The sequence below is a fragment of the Balaenoptera borealis genome (genome assembly GCF_965194805.1).
Source record: "Balaenoptera borealis genome assembly, chromosome: 7".
Lineage (NCBI taxonomy): Eukaryota > Metazoa > Chordata > Mammalia > Artiodactyla > Balaenopteridae > Balaenoptera > Balaenoptera borealis.
This window is the reverse complement of record NC_138864.1, coordinates 67,899,675-67,920,954: the sequence shown is the minus strand read 5'-3', so window position 1 is coordinate 67,920,954 and position 21,280 is coordinate 67,899,675. Positions and strand designations below refer to the sequence as shown.

At 36.5% G+C, this 21,280-nt stretch overlaps 1 protein-coding gene and 1 long non-coding RNA gene across 8 annotated transcripts in view; both read left to right on the top strand.

Annotated features, from left to right (window-relative positions):
* The window catches only part of GLCCI1 (glucocorticoid induced 1), a 125,464-nt gene that overhangs the window by 72,786 nt on the left and 31,398 nt on the right, over positions 1-21,280 (top strand). For 5 of the 7 annotated variants that reach the window (XM_082398388.1, XM_082398386.1, XM_082398384.1 and 2 more), the window contains one exon: positions 16,400-16,516. In XM_082398388.1, coding sequence (XP_082254514.1) covers positions 16,400-16,516 — 117 coding nt within the window. The remainder of the gene's footprint in view (positions 1-16,399; positions 16,517-21,280) is intronic. The other 2 variants (XM_082398387.1, XM_082398385.1) reach the window with 1 other exon arrangement.
* On the top strand, positions 510-7,288 carry LOC309631841. Its single transcript, XR_014246602.1, has 2 exons — positions 510-1,027; positions 1,339-7,288. It is a non-coding gene; the product is annotated as an uncharacterized lncRNA (long non-coding RNA).

Here is a 21,280-nt window from a genome sequence, read left to right as displayed (position 1 = left end):
TCTCTTGTTACATTCTTTCTTTTAAAGTCTATTTTATTTGATATGAGTATTGCTACTCCAGCTTTCTTGTGATTTCCATTTGCATGGAATATCTTTTTCCATCCCCTCACTTTCAGTCTGTATGTGTCCCTAGGTCTGAAGTGGGTCCCTTGTAGATGGCATATATATGGGTCTTGTTTTTGTATCCATTCAGCAAGCCCGTGTCTTTTGGTTGGAGCATTTAATCCATAAATTACGTTTAAGGTAATTATCAATATGTATATTCCTATTACCATTTTCTTAGTTGTTATGGGTTTGTTTTTGTAGGTCCTTTTCTTCTGTTGTGTTTTCCACTTAGAGAAGTTCCTATAGCCTTTGTTGTAGAGCTGGTTTGGTGGTGCTGAATTCTCTTAGCTTTTGCTTGTCTGTGAAGCTTTTGATTTCTCCATCGAATCTGAATGAGATCCTTGCTGGGTAGAATAATCTTGGTTGTAGGTTTTTTCCTTTCATCACTTTAAATATATCATGCCAGTCTCTTCTGGTTTGTAGAGTTTCTGCTGAGAAATCAGCGGTTAACGTTATGGGAGTTCCCTCGTATGTTATTTCTCATTTTTCCCTTGTTGCTTTCAGTAATTTTTCTTTGTCTATAATTGTTGTCAATTTGATTACTATGTGTCTCAGTGTGTTTCTCCTTGGGTTTATCCTGCCTGGGACTCTCTGCGCTTTCTGTACTTGGGTGGCTATTTCCTTTCCCATATTAGGAAAGTTTTCGACTATAATCTCTTCAAATATTTTCTCTGGTCCTTCCTCTCTCTCTTCGCCTTCTGGGACCCCTATAATGCGAATGCTGTTGCGTTTAATGTTGTCCCAGAGGTCTCTTAGGCTGTCTTCATTTCTTTTCATTCTTTTTTCTTTATCCTGTTCCGCAGCAGTGAATTCCACCATTCTGTCTTTCAGGTCACTTATCCGTTCTGCTGCCTCAGTTATTCTGCTCTTGATTCCTTCTAGTGTACTTTCATTTCAGTTGTGATATTGTTCATCTCTGTTTGTTTGTTTTTTAATTCTTTTTTTTTTTTTAATTTATTTATTTATTTATTTATGGCTGTGTTGGGTCTCCGTTTCTGTGCGAGGGCTCTCTCCAGCTGCGGCAAGTGGGGGCCACTCTTCATCGCGGTGCGCGGGCCTCTCACTATCGCCGCCTCTCCCGTTGCGGAGCACAGGCTCCAGACGCGCAGGCTCAGTAATTGTGGCTCACGGGCCCAGCCGCTCCGCGGCACGTGGGATCCTCCCAGACCAGGGCTCGAACCTGTGTCCCCTGCATTGGCAGGCAGATTCTCAACCATTGCGCCACCAGGGAAGCCCTGTTTTTTAATTCTTGTAGGTGTTTGTTGTTTAGTTCTTCTAGGTCTGTGTTAAACATGTCTTGCATCATCTTGATCTTTGCCTCCATTCTTTTTCTGAGGTCCTGGATCACCTTCACTATCATTATTCTGAATTCTTTTTCTGGAAGGTTGCCTATCTCCACTTTATTTAGTTGTTTTTCTGGGGTTTTATCTTGTTCCTTTATCTAGTACATAGCTTTCTGCCTTTTCATCTTGTCTATCTTTCTGTGAATGTGGTTTTTGTTCCACAGGCTGCAGGATTGTAGTTCTTCTTGCTTCTGCTGTCTGCCCTCTGGGGGATGAGGCTATCTAAGAGGCTTGTGCAAGTTTCCTGATGGGAGCGGTGGATACAGCTGGGTGTTGCTCTGGTGGGCAGAGCTCAGTAAAACTTTAATCCGCTTGTCTGATGATTGGTGGGGCTGGGTTCCTTACCTGTTGGTTGTTTTGCCTGAGGCGACCCAACACTGGAGCCTACCTGGCTCTTTGGTGGGGCTAATGGCGGACTCTGGGAGGGCTCACGCCAAGGAATACTTCCCAGAACTTCTGCTGCCAGTGTCCATGTCCCCACGGTGAGCTACAGCCACCCCCCACCTCTGCAGGAGACCCTCCAACACTAGCAGGTAGGTCTGGTTCAGTCTCCTGTGGCGTCAGTGCTCCTTCCCCTGGGTCCCAATGTGCACACTACTTTGTGTGTGCCCTCCAAGAGTGGAGTCTCTGTTTCCCCCAGTCCTGTTGAAGTCCTGCAGTCAAATCCCGCTAGCCTTCAAAGTGTGATTCTCTAGGAATTCCTCCTCCTTTGCCAGACCCCCAGGTTGGGAAGCCTGACATGAGGCTCAGAGCCTTCACTCCAGTGGGTGGACTTCTATGGTATAAGTGTTCTCCAGTTTGTGAGTCAGCCACCCAGCAGTTATGGGAATTGATTTTATTGTGATTGCACCCCTCCTACCGTCTCATTGTGGTTTCTTGTTTGTCTTTGGATGTGGGGTATCTTTTTTGCTGAGTTCCAGTGTCTTCCTGTCGATGATTGTTCAGCAGTTACTTGTGATTCCCGTGCTCTCGCAAGAGGGAGTGAGCGCACGTCCTTCTACTGCGCTATCTTCTCCTCTTGCACTGTTGGTGGGAATGTAAATTGATACAGCCACTATGCAGAACAGTATGGAGGTTCCTTAAAAAACTAAAAATAGAATTACCATATGACCCAGCAATCCCACTCCTGGGCATATACCCAGAGAAAACCATAATTCAAAAAGACACATGCACGCCAATGTTCATTGCAGCACTGTTTACAATAGCTAGGTCATGGAAGCAACCTAAATGCCCATCAACAGATGAATGGATAAAGCAGATGTGGTTCATATATACAGTGGAATATTACTCTGCCATAAAAAGGAACGAAATTGGGTCATTTGTAGAGATGGGGATGGACCGAGAGACTGTCATACAGAGTGAAGTAAGTCAGAAAAACAAATATTGTATATTAATACATATATGTGGAATGTAGAAAAATGGTACAGATGAACTGGTGTGCAAGGCCCAAATAGAGACACAGATGTAGAGAACAAACATATGGACACAAAGGGGGGTAAGCGCGGGAAGGCCTGGTGGTGGGATGAATTGGAAGATTGGGATTGATATATATACACTAATATGTGTAAAATAGATAATAAAAAAAAGAAAGAAATGAAGTATTTGTCTAGATATTAGATATGAACAATCCCCTAAAGCAGAAAACAACTACAGTTGCATCAAAAATATTATAATATTTAGGAATAAATTAAACAACAGCAGTTCAAGATTTATACACTGAAAACAAAACACTGCTGGACAAAATTTTAAAAGATTTAAATAAATGGATAGACAGTTTGTTCATGGATTGGAAGACTCAGTATTATTATTAAAATGGTAATTCTCCCCAAATTGATTCAGTATAATCCCTGTTTTCTTCCCAGGGTTTTTGTTTTTGGTAAAAATTGACAAGCTAATACTAAAATATTCGTGGAAATGTGAAGGGCCTAGATTGGGCAAAAGTAATTTTGAAAAGAGGAAAAATTTGGAGGACTTGCGTGGTACAATTACAATACTTTCATATAGATCTATATTAATAAATTTGGCAAAATATTAGCATAAAGAAGAAAGAAATATAGATAAATGATTCAAAATTGTGAATCAGTGAATAAACCCTTATATTTTATGGTCAGTTAATGTTTGACAAAGCTGCCAACGCAATTCAGTTGAAAAGGACAGTGTTTCTGATAACTGATACTGGAATAATTACATATTCATATATAGGAAAAATAGTTAGGTCCTTGACGCTCACTGTAGAGATAAATGAACTCAAAATGGATCATAGTCCTAAATATAAGCTCTAAAATTTTAGATCTTCTAGAAGACCTTGGATTAGGCAAGGCATTTTTAGATACAACACCAGGAGTAAGGCCATAAAAGAAAAAAAGCTGAACTTCATTTAAATGAACATTTACACTACATGACTAAAGGAATGATAAGACAAGCCCCAGACAGAAATATTAGCAAATCATATCTGATATAGGACTTATATCTGGAATATATAAAGAACTCTTAAAAATCAATAAGAAGACAATGCACTTAAAAGGGGAAGACACTTTGATAGAAGTATTTCATCAAAGTTGTATGGATGGAAAATGACCACATGAAAAGGTGTTCAACCTCATTAGACATTAGGCAAATGCAGATTTAAACCATGAGATACAACTACACACCTACTACAATGACTGTAATTTAAATGACAGAAAATGCCGAGTGTTAGCAAGAATGAAGAGCATCTGGAACCCTCAGACATTGTTGGGAATATAAAATGATACAGCCAACTTTGGAAAACAGTTTGACAGTTTCTTTAAAAGTTAATCAGAAACTTTGCATATAACCTAGCAATTCTATTCCTAGGAGTCTGTATAAGAAAAATGAAAACACATGTTTACACTGAAACATTTACACAAACATTTATAGCAGAATTATTCATAATAGCTAAAAACTAAAAAATATTGAAATATCCACTGTTTGGTAAATGGATAAACAAAATGTCATGTGTTCATGCAATAGCATACTGTCCAGCAATGAAAAGGAACACTATACTGAATACTGATACATGCTACAATGGGAATGAACTTCAAAAACATTTTACTAAGTCAAGGGTCAGCAAATTTTTTTCTGTAAAAAGCCAGATAGTAAATATTTTATGGTTTGTGGGCCACAGAGCCTGTGTTGCAACTACTCAACTCCACTATTGTAGTGTGAAAGCGACCATAGACAATATGGAGTGGACATGGTTATGTTCCAATAAATTTTATTTACAAAAACATGTGGCCTGCTAGATTTGGCTTTCAGACTGTAGCTTGCCAATCCCTGCTAAGTGAAAGAAGCCAGATGAATAAGATTACATATTGTATGGTTTCATTTATATTGAAATGCCAGAAAAGGCAAATCTATAGAGGGAAAAAAAGCCCATTAGTGGTTGCATGTGGTTGGAACGGGGTGGGGGTAGGGGTGATTGGCTACAAATAGACTCAAAGCAAATTTTGGGGGTGATGAAAAAGTCCTAAAACTGAATTGTGATTATTTTGTACAACACTACAAAGTGATTACAACTTATTGAATTTTACCCTTACAATGGATGAAGTTAAGGGAATGTAAATTATATTTCAATAAAGATGAAAAAAAAGGAATAAACATAAAAGACTAGTAGGTTTTCCATGTTATGTCCATGGTAGATATTAAATTTTAAATGATATATAACTGAGGCTGGAAAAATGAGTACATGGGTAAAGACTAAAAGTAAAAATAAGAATAGTTATAAAATATGACAGAATTGGAATCTGAGGAAATTATGAAAGCCAAAACTATTATTGAAATAGTAATATTTGTTTTCAGTTATATGCTACTAAAGTTCAGTGTTTTTTTTTTAACAAACAACTTTTGACCTGCTTCCTTGTCTCGGCACCAAATTCAGCTGTATCACATCCATTCTTCCTGAGTCACATACATGCTCTCCCCCTCAGATAGTTTGCATCTGGATTTCTGATTTAAGTGTCAGTGAAAGCACCTGAATAGTCTGCTTCCACTTTGCTCCAAGCTTTTAAACTACAATGTGAAAATTTTTCAAAGAAATACATAAGTAAATATATTTTAGGTACATTTAAGACAAGGAAAACCCCTGCAGACCATGAATAGAAGGGAAATCCTTAGTGATGAGTGGATGTTGATGTTATCTGACTCACAGAAATCTGGATCGTGTTGGCCAGGTTTCTGTGAGTTAAGCCAAATTTAAGAGACTACACATTTTAAGAGAGTCAAATATATCTTGCAAATGGGAGATTGGAACCGGGCTGTCTGCATAAAGCAGGGAACTGGGACCATGTTTCCAGGTAGTAAAACTAGACCTGAAAAAACTCCACCTGACACTGTTGGTGTTCCTGTGGGCCAGACAAGCCTCTATACAAAAATGGAAATAGTAACCAAAATATGTTGTGTGTGGATATGGCGTCTGGAATAGAGCTCTACCCATGCGGGAGCAAAGCCCCAATCTTCCTGATTTAAGACTTTTGCTCTGAAGCTATGCAACTCTGAAGCACTAGTCTGAGCAACCATGAAACAAAATGGCAGTAAAGAGTTCACTAAGTATAAAACTCCCACATACAGAGAACTTGCAAGTAAGTATTTTAGGGTATGTAAGGAAATCTATTGCCATAAGAGACAGCAGATACATTAAACAGAGTCATATCTGAGTAACTAAGAATAAGAACACAATCCCAAAAAAGAATTCAGAAATAAGAATGTTTAAGAATTTCAAATGAAACAGTAGCTCACAATGAGAACAGAAGTAAATAAGAACAGGCAGAATGAGAAAGGATCCTTTCTAAGTCTTATATATAATAAAAGTTGGGGAAATTAAAAATAAACTCTTTGATGGCTTAAATTGACACAGCAGAAGAGAGAATTAGTGAATCAAAAGTCTCAACTGAGAAAGTCTGGATGAGCAAATCATCTAGAATACAGAATAAAAAGATAGAGGTTGACAGAATGGCCAGCATTAAAAAGTCTACAAACAATAAATGCTGGCGAGGGTGTGGAGAAAAGGGAACCCTCCTGCACTGTTGGTGGGATTGTAAATTGGTGCAGCCACTATGGAAAACAGTATGGAGGTTCCTTAAAAAACTAAAAATAGAACTACCATATGATCCAGCAATCCCACTCCTGGGCATATATCCAGAGAAAACTCTAATGCGAAAAGATACATGCACCCTAGTGTTCATAGCAGCACTATTTACGATAGCCAAAACATGGAAGCAACCTAAATGTCCATCGACAGGTGAGTGGATAAAGAAGATGTTGTATACATATATACAATGGAATACTATTCAATCATAAAAAGAATGAAATAATGCCATTTACAGCAACATGGATGGACCTAGGGATATCATACTAAGTGAAGTAAGTCAAAGACAGATATCATATGCTATCACTTATATGTGGCATCTAAAATATGATACAAATGAACTTATTTACAAAACAGAAACAGACTCACAGACATAGAAAACAAACTTATGGTTACCAAAGGGGAAAGAGAGCAGGGGAAGATAAACTAGGAGTTTGGGTTTAGCAGATACAAACTATTAATATATAAAGTAGATAAGCAACAAAGGCCTACTGTATAGCACAGGGAACTATATTCGATATCCTGTAATAAACCATAATGGAAAAGAATATGAAAAAGAATATATAGATATATAACTGAATCACTTTGCTGTACACCAGAAACTAACACAACATTGTAAATCAACTGTACTTCAATTTAAAAAATTAAAAATAATTTTTAAAAAGATAGAGGTTGAAAATATGAAAGAGGAGTTAAGAAACAGGAAAATAGACTAAGGAGTTCCAGAAGGTAAGAATAGTAGGCATCAGGGAAGAGATATTTCTTAAAGGTTGAAAATATGCTAGATTTGGAGAGTGATGTGTCTTCATATTGAAAAAGCCCATCAATTCCACGAAGGATAAACAGGACAAAGAAAAAATTTCCACCCTAGGTAAACTGAGTTGTAGATCAAGGACACACACACACACACACACACTTACTCACTCATTCTTGCAATTAGAAAAAAGATTACCTACAAAAAAATGGGAAACAGATTGTCAACACATTTGTCAGAAACTAATTGATACCAGTATACAGTGAAGTTATGGGTTGTGTCCATGTTAAGGAAATGAATCCAAGTGAGACGTCATTTTCTTTTATGAAAAGATTACTTTTCCTCCTTTGAATTATGTTTACTGTAGGGACGTTAACCCAACCTTTATTTATATTTTACAAACCAAACAAATGTTTAAGTGTGCTTTTCCATTGGTTAGATATGTGGTTCCCTGTTTACATAACACAATTTAAAATTAATTTATAAAGCATAACTACAGTTTAAGAAGTCTGCTAAGCAAATTATAAGGATTTAATTAGTACTTATCACTTTTTTATTGTTGATGGTGCTTTTATTTTTATTTTTAATTTTTATTGGAGGATACTTGATTTTACAATGTTGTGTTAGTTTCTGCTGTACAGCAAAGTGAATTAGTTATACATATGCATATATTCACTCTTTTTCAGATTCTTTTCCCATAAGTCATTACAGAGTATTTATCTATTTCATATAGTAGAGTGTATATGTCAATGCCAGTCTCCCAATTTATCTCTCCCTCCACGCTTCCCCCCTGCCACTGCTTTCTCCCCTGGTAACCATAAGTTTGTTTTCTACATCTGACTCTATTTCTGTTTTTATGGTACTTGATTTGTATACATTTAATAGAGGTAAAAGAGAAGAAAGGTAAATTTTAAATATATTTTTTAGCATACATCATCAGCCTGTAGTGGCACTGCATTTGTTCATGGAATAGCATCAAATGAATAAGACTGTATGCTCAATATTGTGTAAAAGCATCTAGAATTTCAAAAGAAAGAGTAGATACAATCTACTTTTTAAAGAGCTTAATTACATATTAGCAAAATCAACTAAGAGATAATCACAAAAGGACTTTATATTAACTCCCACTATCCTTATTCAGTGAGAGAAGTTCATCTCTTGTGTATGGTGCAAAACTAGAAGCTCTTACACACCTATGATTCCTTCAAGTGAACATGCTTTCCAATCTCTCGTAATAGTTAAAGCTTCCTACTTATTTCATGGTTGCAGCTACTCCTCTTCTAGCTAGGGCCTACTGCAGGTGAATGACTTCATGGGTGAAGGGATCCCAGAGGCTCCTTTTGTCTTTCTTGCTTACCTCTTTCCTAACTCCATAGCTACGATTTCTGACCCCTCTGAAGTTGGAGCTTGGGGGAGAGAGGGAGAGGTAAGGGGAATAGAAATGTTCCTACTTGACTGGTACTGTTATCAGATGGCTGTCAATTAGCTGGGCTTGACAGATTTTTAAAACTGACCTTCTTTTGTAGAGTAATTTCTTGGGTTCTTTGGACATCCCTTGTTGCTGCACATCTCTTACCTACACTTCTATCTTACTCTCTCCTTAGCCTCTAGAATTCTAGAAATAACATTCAGTTTCTCAGCTGCTGAGCTCTGTTTACTTGTTGCTGCACATCTCTTACCTACACTTCTATCTTACTCTCTCCTTAGCCTCTAGAATTCTAGAAATAACATTCAGTTTCTCAGCTGCTGAGCTCTGTTTACCCTTTTAGGTGGTCCTCTTAAGTAGGACCTAAGACAACCCTCCACTACGACTCTCACTTTCAAATTGCCCAAATGGTTACTGGGAAGCTTGCACATTAAAAAAAATCTGGTTAATATCTGGGAGTTTAGGCTGATTCTAAAGCAAGAGTAAATCTCCATCATCCTAGCTCAACATTTTCAGTATCTGGGGTGGAGTCATGTTCCAGTCCATCCGGTCTTCTTATCTGTGAGGAACAATCAGTCCTTTCAAGTTGTTCCATTAAAACTCCTTTCTCTTCATTTGAGGCGAAAGAGGAAGTATACCCTCCACGTCTCGGATTTGATTTTTTCCTACTTATAACCTAATAAGTTAGCTTTTTACTATTTCATGGATGCTGGCAGAAGTCATGAGGGTCGTGGTTTAGAGACAATGGACTTTATTATTCACCGCACAGCAGGTATCAAGACTATCGAGTTTGCATTAGTTCCCCTGAACCCCAAGTCCAGTGGGGGTGATGGGGAGGGCCTAAATGGATGCCTACACATATAGTAGATCACGTTGTAGAAGAGAAACAGAACTTGGAGAATCCACTGTTTTTATAGTAAGCAGTAAGTAAACCTACTCTTTATCCCAGAGGGTGACCTTCCCAGAGAGAATATAAATATGACTGTATTGTTGTTTTGACTTTATACTATTTCTGATTTTGATAAAGATAAGTTGCAAAAGGTGAGTTTACTATTCTTAAGTCCTTCAGTGGATAAAAGGAAGAATCATGGATTGCTTCTTTATCTCACCAATAAGCCCTCTTCTCATTACTGGGATAGTTTTTCTCTAAGTAAAATGATTAGGGAAGTTTCTTGCTTCTGATCAAATAGTGATTAATAAATATTGTTGTGGTCTTTCGTTTTTAAGTAAGAAAAATAAAAGTTTCCTTATAGTTTTAGTAAGAGTATACATTCTTCCCTAATGAAAAAAAATTGTTTTATCATACTATACTAGGGGAAAATTGCAGTAATATTTTCTCTGGACCTAAAAAACAACAGTCTGAAGAATTCTTATTTAGTTATGTGGTAAAGTCTTTTAAAAATACAAATATTTATCCAATAAATTCTGAGTCCATATTAAATTGAATTGTAAAGATGTTTTATAATATTTTCATTGTTTAAAACTGGATCCAACATGAACAATATTTAAGGTTATGAAACTGCTTATCGAAAAAGAAATATATCAGTAAGTTAGTATGTAGTCAGTTAATTGCTTCATCAAATTTTTTTCACCTTTATTGCAGTTTCACATCTTGCAATATCTCCAGCATTAAGAAAGGAAGTTACTTTGCGAAGTGGTTGAGATTATGAGCCAATACATAGTGACTGGTAGTTATTTGCGAACGTTAACACAGTATTACTTTCAGCAGCACTGATAGGTAATAGAAAGGGGTTACAAACTAAAGGCTAAAGGACTGGGTCTGCCATTTATTAGCTGTGTTACCTTGGGAAAGGTACTTCATTTTTCAAAGTGTTTCCTCATCTGTAAAACAGTTACAATGTATCTGTGGAATCTAGTGGGTTTATGAACCAAGTGTTCTTTAAATGTTAGTCTGATTTTGTTGTCAACATTCCTCTGTTGACAAGTATGCCTCATTGGTAGATACATGTCTATATTAAAAACTATTTTATGTGTATAACAATTGTCCCAAAGCTAGCTATATTTGTGGGGATGGATCTCTGTAAATCTCTCTTTGTTACTGGGGTGGGGGTTTGTGTGAGTCTGCATGTGGGCAAGCATGTCTGTCCGTGGGCATGTGTAAAGGTGATGTGCATGCAGGTGACAACTCCCTGTGCATGTGTATGTGCTTACATATATGTGTTCTTTATATATGCACGTTTGTGCATACGTATGCCTATGTTTGTGCATTTGGATATCAGAGGGCTGAATGAACAGCATTTATTTCATTAGGGTTTCATTAGAAAAACAGGAAAACAGCATGAATTATTCATATTTAAACAAAAAGAAGTTTTAAATTTTTATTTTTAGTATTAGAATAGGTAGTGTTGCATTTTAAATTCCTTTGAACACTGTCAAAGGATATAATGTGTAAAATTTGTTTTTAGACTGCAGAACCTTTCTTTTGAGACACTGATCTTTACAAGCACTAAAGTTTGTCACATATTCTCTTTTTTTCATATAAAAGAGAATAACAGCTTGAGATTCATAACTTCTGAAACTATATTTTCAGAAAAATTTGTTGGGTTAATATCTTTAGTAATTTTTGGGGGGCCTTTTTTTCTTAACAGTTCAACTATTGTCATTTGTATGTTGTTCCCATTTGTATGTCTGTCCTCACTTTTTATAAGATTTCTTTATCTCCTTATGAGTTATTAACTTGATCCTTTAGGCAATACAGAATAGTGATTAAGAGAGCAGACTCTGGAATTCCACTTCCTAAGTTCATATACTTGTTTCACCACTTTGTGGCTTTCAACAAGCTAACCTTCCTACCTCTCAGTTTCCTCACCTATAAAGTGGGGATAATAATAGTACATATGTTTTTATTGAGAAATGAATGAGAGAATTCATATAAATGCAAGTGACAAAGTGCCATTCCTGGCGTTAGTCTAGCTCTCTTCTCACTTTTTTTTTCCTCTTTCAAAAGCCCCAGGATCTTGCTTCCCTTCCTACTGCAGCCACTTAGTCTGTTTAAGATGTCTCAGTTCCTTGGCCTACTATAGAATCCATTCTGAGAAATATTACCCTCCCTCCCTTTCACTACCTGAGGCAAAAGTACTCAACCAGTCTTTTGAGGCTCAGAGTTTAGTTTTTTTCTGTTTTTATTTTTATTATCATTATTTTTAAAAATTTATTTATTTACTTATTTTTGGCTGCATTGGGTCTTTGTTGCTGCACGCAGGCTTTCTCTGGTTGCGACGAGCAGCGGCTACTCTTCGTTGCAGTGTGCAGGCTTCTCATTACGGTGGCTTCTCTTGTTGCGGAGCACAGGCTCTAGGCGCGCGGGCTTCAGTAGTTGCGGCACACGGGCTTCAGTAGTTGTGGCTCGGGGGCTCTAGAGCACAGGCTCAGTACTCGTGGTGCACGGGCTTAGTTGCTCCACGGCATGTGAGATCTTCCCGGACCAGGGCTTGAACCCGTGTCTCCTGCATTGGCAGGCAGATTCTTAACCACTGCCCTACCAGGGAAGCCCTTTTTTCCTGTTTTTAAATGTTAACAATAGTGGGGGAAACTAACAGGACAAATATAGCAAATAAACAAGGGTGATGTTATCAGGTTTCCAAAAATTTACAGTGAAATGTGTTCCTAGTTCTTAGATTTTAAGTGGGGCCAGTCTCTAATTTTTCCTCATCTAATCTCACAGACATTTTAGTCATTTCTTTGTATTTATGTTAATTCTTCTCTCTACAATATTATTTCTTCTTTGTGACCCAGGCTTACTTAGTCCCTAACTTTTTTAAACTTTGGAGCTCACGTGCCTAGGACCCCTTTCATGTTTAAAGAATGCTCCTATCTACTTCCCTCTTAATTTTTTTTCTTTAAGCTTCATTGAGATATAATTGACATATAACATTATATAAGTTTAAGGTATATACAACGTAATGATTTGATATATGTATATATTGTAAAGTTATTACCACGAGAAGGTTAACACATCCATCACCTCCACATTTTTATAATTTTTGTGTATGTGGAGTGAGAACTTTTAAGATCTATTCTCATAGCAACTGTCAAATATACTATAGAGTATTATTATCTAGAGTCACTATGCTTTACATTACATCCCCAGAACTTACTCATCTTATAACCAGATGCTTGTTCCCTTTTAACCACCCTCACCCATTTTCTGCCCCCCACCAGACCCTGTTCTCTGGTTCTGTGAGTTGTTTTGTTTTTGTTTTTGTTTTTTCAGATTCCATATATGAGTGAGATCATACAGTATTTGGCTTTCTTTGTCTGACTTATTTCACTTAGTATAATACCCTCAAGGTCCATTCTTAATTTTTTCCTTAAGGCCACAGCATTGCTAATGAATATTTAGAAACACAAGTAAGATTCATCTATAGTTTAAGAAATCCAGTCAGTATTACTTAGGGTTCCCTTTGTAAAGGAAGGTTGTATGGGCATTTCATTGTAGTAACTAGGGTGGGTAGGCCCACCAAAGTGAGGACCAAGAGCTTTGTGTGATGCATTGGAACATGGGACTGATTAGAGAGGTTGTCTTAGGCAGAGGTTTGGAACTACGGATGAGATGGGAGGGGTGTGTGAGTGTAGGGTGGAAATTACAACTCCCTATGCCCCTTCCTCCCAGAGATACCTTTGTGTCTACTGTCTACTGGTACTGAACTTAGGGAGAAGAGACGGCTTCGGATGACCATGGGCTCTTGAGCATCAAAGGGAAAAGAGAAGGGAAATTCTAAGTAAAAGCTGTGGGAGGTGAGAATATTTGCAGTTGTTATATAGGTCAGCCCCTCTTCTGAATGTGGTATAAATAACACAGGAACCTCCTATATTCTGAAGCAAAGGAGGATTTATTGTATCTTGTTTTCATTTTACGTGGTTCTTGAGTAAGAGTTGTAATGTTTTTGAGTATATATATTTAGTAAGATGGGCTTCCTTTTTACTCTGATCTCTTCTAAGTTGTAAACAAAAGCAGAACTATGTTATAATCCAAAGATAAACAGTATTGTGTGGAAACTATAAGGTTGCATAGTTTAAGTTGATATTCCAAGCAAAGTAAGGTGTGTACCATTATGTATACTTTTTGTTTTCAGGGGTTTGGTAAAGTTATTTAGAACAAAAACTTTTCTGGCTTAATATGATATCTCAAAGGCCTTTAAAAAGAGAGTGATTAGGATTGATCAATTTTCAGATTATTTTTGTTTGTTTATTTTTAAAGATTATTTTTAAAAATGAAAAAGTACAAATTGCTTTGATTAATCTGTAAGCATTATGGGCTCTTCTCTACAAGCTCTTGCCAGTTTTGAAAAACCACTGAAACATCATTAATATTCAGAAAACACTTAATTTTATACCCCATCCTAATTAAATAACTTGTACAATTTGAAATTCTATTTATTTTTATCATAGAGTATAATCTCTCTTGATTTATAATGATTACCTACTAATTTTGATTCCTTTTCTCATGAAAATTAATGTTCTCTAGAAGAAAACGATGTCATTTCAACAGAGAGCAAGGAACACAAATATTAACATAGATAATCTTATTTATATATCTTTGCAAGGAAATTGTATGGGATGTCCATAAGCTACAAAGAGTTTCAAAAAACTAGAGGATCTTACTTAAAAGAAAGGATATAGATTATTCTTTTAGGTGCTTTATTTTCTTCCATGCTGCTTCTCTTCTGTTTGTAAGTTTTCCCAGCAACCTATATACATTTCCCCTTGACCATTAACAGGCTTTAATAGCAACTATTTTGGTTTTTATTGCCATGGTTATTCCAAGTAAGCATTTTGCTAACATCTCTTTGAGGAAATCAATATATTTTACACACTTTACTTTGTATTTGCACTTTGCCTAGTAGGTAACATAAAACTGAGCTCACTGTATGTGTTCAAGGAGTACCTATTGATTAATGTCATCTTTTCTACAAGGAAAGTAATACCAATATTAAGTAACGTCCCCCAAATTGCTAATGATTCCCTTTGAAAATGCTCAGGTATATTTTACTTCAGTCTAGCACAGTTTAAGAAGATTATACAGCACCTAAAATATGTTAATAGTTTAATGAATTCCAAGCCATATTGTAGAAATGACTTTTCTCTTAAGCCTTAAGTCTGGGAGTTTTACTGTTCCATTTAGGAGAATACACTCCTGAGTTATATTTGTTTTGAAAAGTTGTGTCACTGTTGCCAAGTATCTGTCAATGGAGAAGTGGATAAAGAAGATGTGGTACATATATTCAGCAATGAGGAAGAAGGAAATCCTGCCATTTGTAAACAACATTGATGAACCTTGAGGGCATTATGCTAAGTGAAATAAGTCAGACAAAGAAAGACAAATACTGTATGGTATCACTTGTTTGTGGGATCTAAGAAAAGCTAAACTCATAGAAACTGAGAGTAGAGTGGTGGTTGCTAGACTGGAGGGTAGAGGAAAAGGGGAGTGGCCAAAGGGTACATACTTCCAATTATAAGACGAGTAAGTTCTGGGGATCTAATGTACAGAATTTTGATTATAGTTAATAATACTGTATTATATATACTTGGAAGTTGCTAAAAGAGTAAATCTCAAATGTTCTCACCCCCAAAAAGAAATGATAATTATGTACTGGGATGGAGGTATTAACTTATGCTACAGTGGTGTCATTTTGCAATTTATAATAGCATCAAATCAACATGTTGTACAGGGACTTACCCGGTGGTGCAGTGGTTAAGAATCCGCCTGCCAGTGCAGGGGACACAGGTTCAGTCCCTGGTCTGGGAAGATCCCACATGCAGTAGAGCAACTAAGCCCGTGCGCCACAACTACTGAGCCTGCCAGAGCCCGTGAGCCACAACTACTGAGCCCACATGCCACAACTACTGAAGCCTGTGCACCCTAGAGCCCATGCGCGGCAACAGGGGAAGCCACTGCAATGACAGCCTGCGCGCACTGCAATGAAGAGTAGCCCCTGCTCGCTGCAACTAGAGAAAGCCCGCCTGCAGCAATGAAGACCCAATGAAGCCAAAAATAAATAAATAAATTTATTTAAAAAAAAAAAGTTGTACACCTTAAACTTACACAATGTTATATGTCATTTATGTTTCAATAAAGCTGGAAAATAAAGATTTTGTGACTAAGAGTAATATAATAGTAAGATATTAAATACTAACAAGTAACTAATGCTAAATGCCATACGATTTACACCATGGGATTTACAATTTTAAAGTGTTTAGTAATTGGTCTACCAGATCCATTTTTGTTTATATAAGATGGGAACTTAAAAACTTAATGAGGTCCCTACATTAAGAGATTGGGTTTGACTTGAATCAATAGGCATGTGAAATACTAGTTTTTCACCTTAGAAAAAGTGTTTAAAGGGGAAGATGTTGCTGGTGTTACAAAGGTAAAATATGAAATAATCTGTGGAAATTTAGTCTATGTATTTACCAACAATATTTGAATCGTGTAAGTGAAGCATTTGTAGCATATATTTATTTCTTATTTTCAATAGTTTTAATTATTAAAACTTGGAGAATAAATCATTGTAGTGAAATATTGCCTCTTCTTGAAATCTTTGATAAAAATTTTATTTTTTAACATCTAAAATTAAAGAAATAAATACTTAAAGCTTGGTATTCACTTCTGTTCTCTCCTTGCTTCTCCTCCCTTCTCCCCAAAGCAGATTGCCAAACTGAGGCAGCAACTACAACGTAGTAAGCAGAGCAGTCGGCACAGTAAGGAGAAGGATCGTCAGTCACCTCTCCATGGCAACCACATAGCAATCAATCATACTCAGGTAGGCTAACTTCTTGTCCAGATTGGAATAATTCCTTTTAAAGGGTTCATTATAAAGGAGAACCCATCATTTTAGGATTAAAAAAAAATTAATGTAAATCTCTAGCTCTGTTACATTACAATGTTTGTTTTAAGAAGTTTTTGTTTTTGTTTTAGCCCTATGTGTAATCTTTTAATAACAGACATAACAGAGTGTAGTGGTCACAAGGATGACTGTTACTGGCCTGGGCTGAAATCCTAGCTCATTCACTTACTAAGCAACTCTGGGCATAATCTTATTTAATCTTCCTAATAGTACCTTAACCCATCTCTCTCTGTGTCTCTTGATGTATTTTACCCCTATCTGACTTAGGAAGAAATGGCGAATTCATTTTTTTGTCCTCCCGACCCTACCCCAAACATGTACTCACATACCCCATGGAACAAACTTCGGGAAATGCTATTCTAGACCAAATTTACTTACAAATGTTAACGTAAATTTTAGTAAATCAAATATAGTCGTATAGCAGGAGAAACCCAAGTAGTGTATCAAAAAAATCTAATTAGGGGTTGTTTCACAAATGTAAGGATAATTCAACATTAGGAAATGTATTAGGTTAGTTCATTGCATCAGAAAGTCAAAGTAGATGCTGAAAAACATAATAACACTTGATAAAAATTCAGTATCCATATGTGATAAAAACTTATCCTAAAATAGGACACTTCCTAATGGGACTAACTGCAAATGTAGTTAGATCCTAACAATAAAATACTGGAAGTATTTCTGTTAAAATAAAAATGAAGTCATAGATGTCTGTTATTATTGATGTTATTTGCTAGTAGTTTAGAGGTTCTAGACAGAGCAGTAAGAAATGTTATCACTATGTGCATACGATATTGTTGTATATTTAGAAAATCAAAGTGAATTTACTAAACTATTAAAACTAATGATAGGATGGCTAAAATGGAAGATATTGACAATACCAAGTATTGATAAGGATGTGAAGCAACCAGAACAGCCACACATTGCTGGTGGCAACACAAAATGGTACAGCTACTTTGGAAAGAAGTTTGGCATTTTCTTAAGAAGTTAAACATACACTGACCATATAGCCCAGGAATTCCACTCTTTGGTATCTGTCCACAAGAAATAAAAACATATGTCTACACAGTGACTTCTATATCATTGTTCATGGCAGCAGTATCTATAAGAGTCAAAAAATGGAACCCAACAAATATCCATGAACTGGTAAATGGATAAACAACACTTCATACATCCATATAGTGTAATACTATTCGGCAGTAAAAAGGAAGGAACTACTGGTACTTACAACAACATGGTTGAATCTCAGAAACATCATGCCAAGTGAAAGAAGTCAGAAGCAAAAGGCTACATACTATATGATTCATTACATTAAATCCTCAAAAGAGCAAAATGATGCAAAGTATTAGGGGTGGGAATTGACTGTAGAAAAGCCTTAGAGAAATTTTTTGGATGATAGAAGTTTCTAAAATGTGATTATACTGATAATTGGATGACTATATATTTACAAAGCTCAATGAGCTACATACTTAAAATGGGAGGATTTTATTGTATGTCAGTTATACCTCATCAAAGCTGTAAAACAAACATGTAGTTGGCAAGCAAGCCTCAGACATTTCAAGAGAAAATTCACATATGCCTTACTTTTTCTTCTTAATCTGGTAGAATTAATTCTGTTTATTTCAAGCACCTTTTCTGTAAGAGCCCAATGCATTTATAGTATATCTATTGACATATTGATTTAACAGAAAAAATTTATACACTTGTTCCCAATTTACATTGAATTTTTTGGCATTGTAGTTATGTTTAAAAATAATTATCTTTTGCTATACATACTGAAATAGTTGTAGATGAAATATGAAGTCTAGAATGTGCTTTAATATACTCAAAGAACAAAAACAAGTGGATGTTTAGGTGAAATAAAGTTAGAAATGTTGATAAGTTTTGGAACTGGATGACGTGCACCTGAGTGTTCATTATACTATTCTGTTTAATTATGTTTATGATTATAATTTTCACAATAAAAAGGAGAAAAACTGAGAACTTAATGATCAGATAAAATGTAAACATATAAAAATCAGTTGTTTTCTCCTATACTAGTAAAGGTAAACTACTGTTTCCCTCTGCTTATAACATTCCTGACACCAAATGCGTGAGATTTTTCTCCCACACCAACCAGTTCTCCGACTCGCCAGACACCAACCAAGTGTCCTACAATTCAGTTATAACACTAACTACGTGGAGTTAGCACAGACCTCACAGATGAAGGACTCCGCCCCACAAAACTGCCCCTCTTCAGATGCCAGTTGAAAGGTCCAGATTGTCACTGTACTTTTGACCTACTGGCTATAAAGAAGGGATTCCCACAGCCCCTTCTTCAGGTTCAGTAACTTGCTGTAACGGCTGAAAGAACTCAGGGAAACACATTTCCTTGTTTATTACAAAGGATATAGTAAAGGATATATACAGAGGAACAGCAGGATGAAGAGGTGCACAGGGCAAGGTCTGTAAGTAACTCACGTGCAAGAGCTTCTGCTCGCATGGAGTTGGGGTGTGCCACCCTTCTGGTACATGGATGTGTGTTCACCAACCTGGAAGCTCTCTGAACCCGTAGTGTAGGGATGTTTTTGGAGGCTTCATCACATAGGCATGATTAATTATTAACTCAGTCTCCAGCCCCTCTCCTCACCAGAGGATGAGGGGGATGGGGGCTGGACTGGAAGTTCCAGGCTTCTAATCATGGCTTCTTTCTAGTGACCAGCCCCCCCATTCAGAACCTATTCAGGAACCCACCAAGAGTCACCTCATTAGAACAAAAAACTCTTGGTCCTATCTCCCAGGAAATTCCAAGGGATTTAGGAGCTATGTGTCAGGACTGGTGTCAAAAACCAAATATTGGAACAAAAGATGCTCCTAGTGCCCCTGTCCCTCAGGAAATTACAAGATTTTAGGAACTCTGTGTCACGAACCAGGGGTAGAAACCAAGTACATATTTCTTATTATGTTACAACTAGCAATAACATGTTAGTATATATATAATGAAAAATATAAAATGCCTAGGCTTAAAAGCAATATGCAAACTATAAGACTTTATTGAGGATATGAAATATAAAATAGAGACAAATGGGAAGTCATTCATGCATGGGAAGACAATATTTTTCAAATAGTAATTTGCCCAAAATTAACGTACAAATTGAGTGCCAATGGAAATGTAAAAGGAATTGTTTTATTACTTTAAAAGTTATTTTCAAAGGTAATATGGAAAAGTAATGCCAGTTAAAAAGAAAATTTGAAAAGGCTTTCCCTATAGGATACCAAAATGCAAAATGTAACTGCTATAAAGTTATAGCAGTTAAAGTGGAGCTCTGTATAGGGATTATCAAGTAACAACTCAAGGAAATCAAATACAGAATCCATAAAGAAATGTTGGGGCAGTTTGATTACTATGTGGGAAAAAAATACTACTTCATAACATACAAAAAAATAAATCATGGTAGGTTAAATATTTAAATATGAAAAACCGTAAAAGTACTGAAAGATACTTCATACTAAAGTAAACAGTAAATGTATGACAAAGAGTTACAACTTTAATATGAAAAAAGCTCATGCATTAATAATGAGACAAAGGACATTCGTGGGCACCAGTTTACAGATGGCAGGAGCACAGCACTGAGTGTGGGAAATATATTATTCATTTAATCAATGACTAGCTGTCTACCTCATTATGAATCATATATATCAACGTTAATCATTCAGAATAAGGTAGAGATCATATACTGTTCTTCTTTTTTACCTTGATCATCTTTAATTTTCTTATTTCCTTTCTGTTCTTTAAGTTCCTTGAGCATCAAAAGGCTTGTCTTAACACTTTGTCGTACCTCCTGCAGGACAGCTATGAGAGGTCGTTAATTTTTGACAACTCCTCCAAAGGACTTTTTTTTTTTTCCCATTTTCTTTTTTTTTTTAATCAGTCATCAACTTTGTACACATCAGTGTATACATGTCAATCCCAATCGCCCAATTCAGCACACCACCATGCCCACCCCACCGCGGTTTTCCCCCCTTGGTGTCCATACATTTGTTGTCTACATCTGTGTCTCAACTTCTGCCCTGCAAACCAGTTCATCTGTACCATTTTTCTACGTTCCACATACATGCGTTAATATACGATATTTGTTTTTCTCTTTCTGACTTACTTCACTCTGTATGACAGTCTCTAGGTCCATCCACATCTCTACAAATGACCCAATTTCGTTCCTTTTTATGGCTGAGTAATATTCCATTGTATATATGTACCACATCTTCTTTATCCATTCGTCTGTCGATGGGCACTTAGGTTGTTTCCATGACCTGGCTATTGTAAATAGTGCTGCAGTGAACATTGCAGTGCATGTGTCTTTTTGAATTATGGTTTTCTCTGGGTATATGCCCAGTAGTGGGATTGCTGGATCATATGGTAATTCTATTTTTAGTTTTTAAGGAACCTCCATATTGTTTTCCATAGTGGCTGTATCAATTTACATTCCCACCAACATTGCAAGAGGGTTCCCTTTTCTCCACACCCTCTCCAGCATTTGTTGTTTGTAGATTTTCTGATGATGCCCATTCTAACTGGTGTGAAGTGATACCTCATTGTACTTTTGATTTGCATTTCTCTAATAATTAGTGATGTTGAGCATCTTTTCATGTGCTTCTTGGCCATCTGTATGTCTTCTTTGGAGAAATGTCTATTTAGGTCTTCTG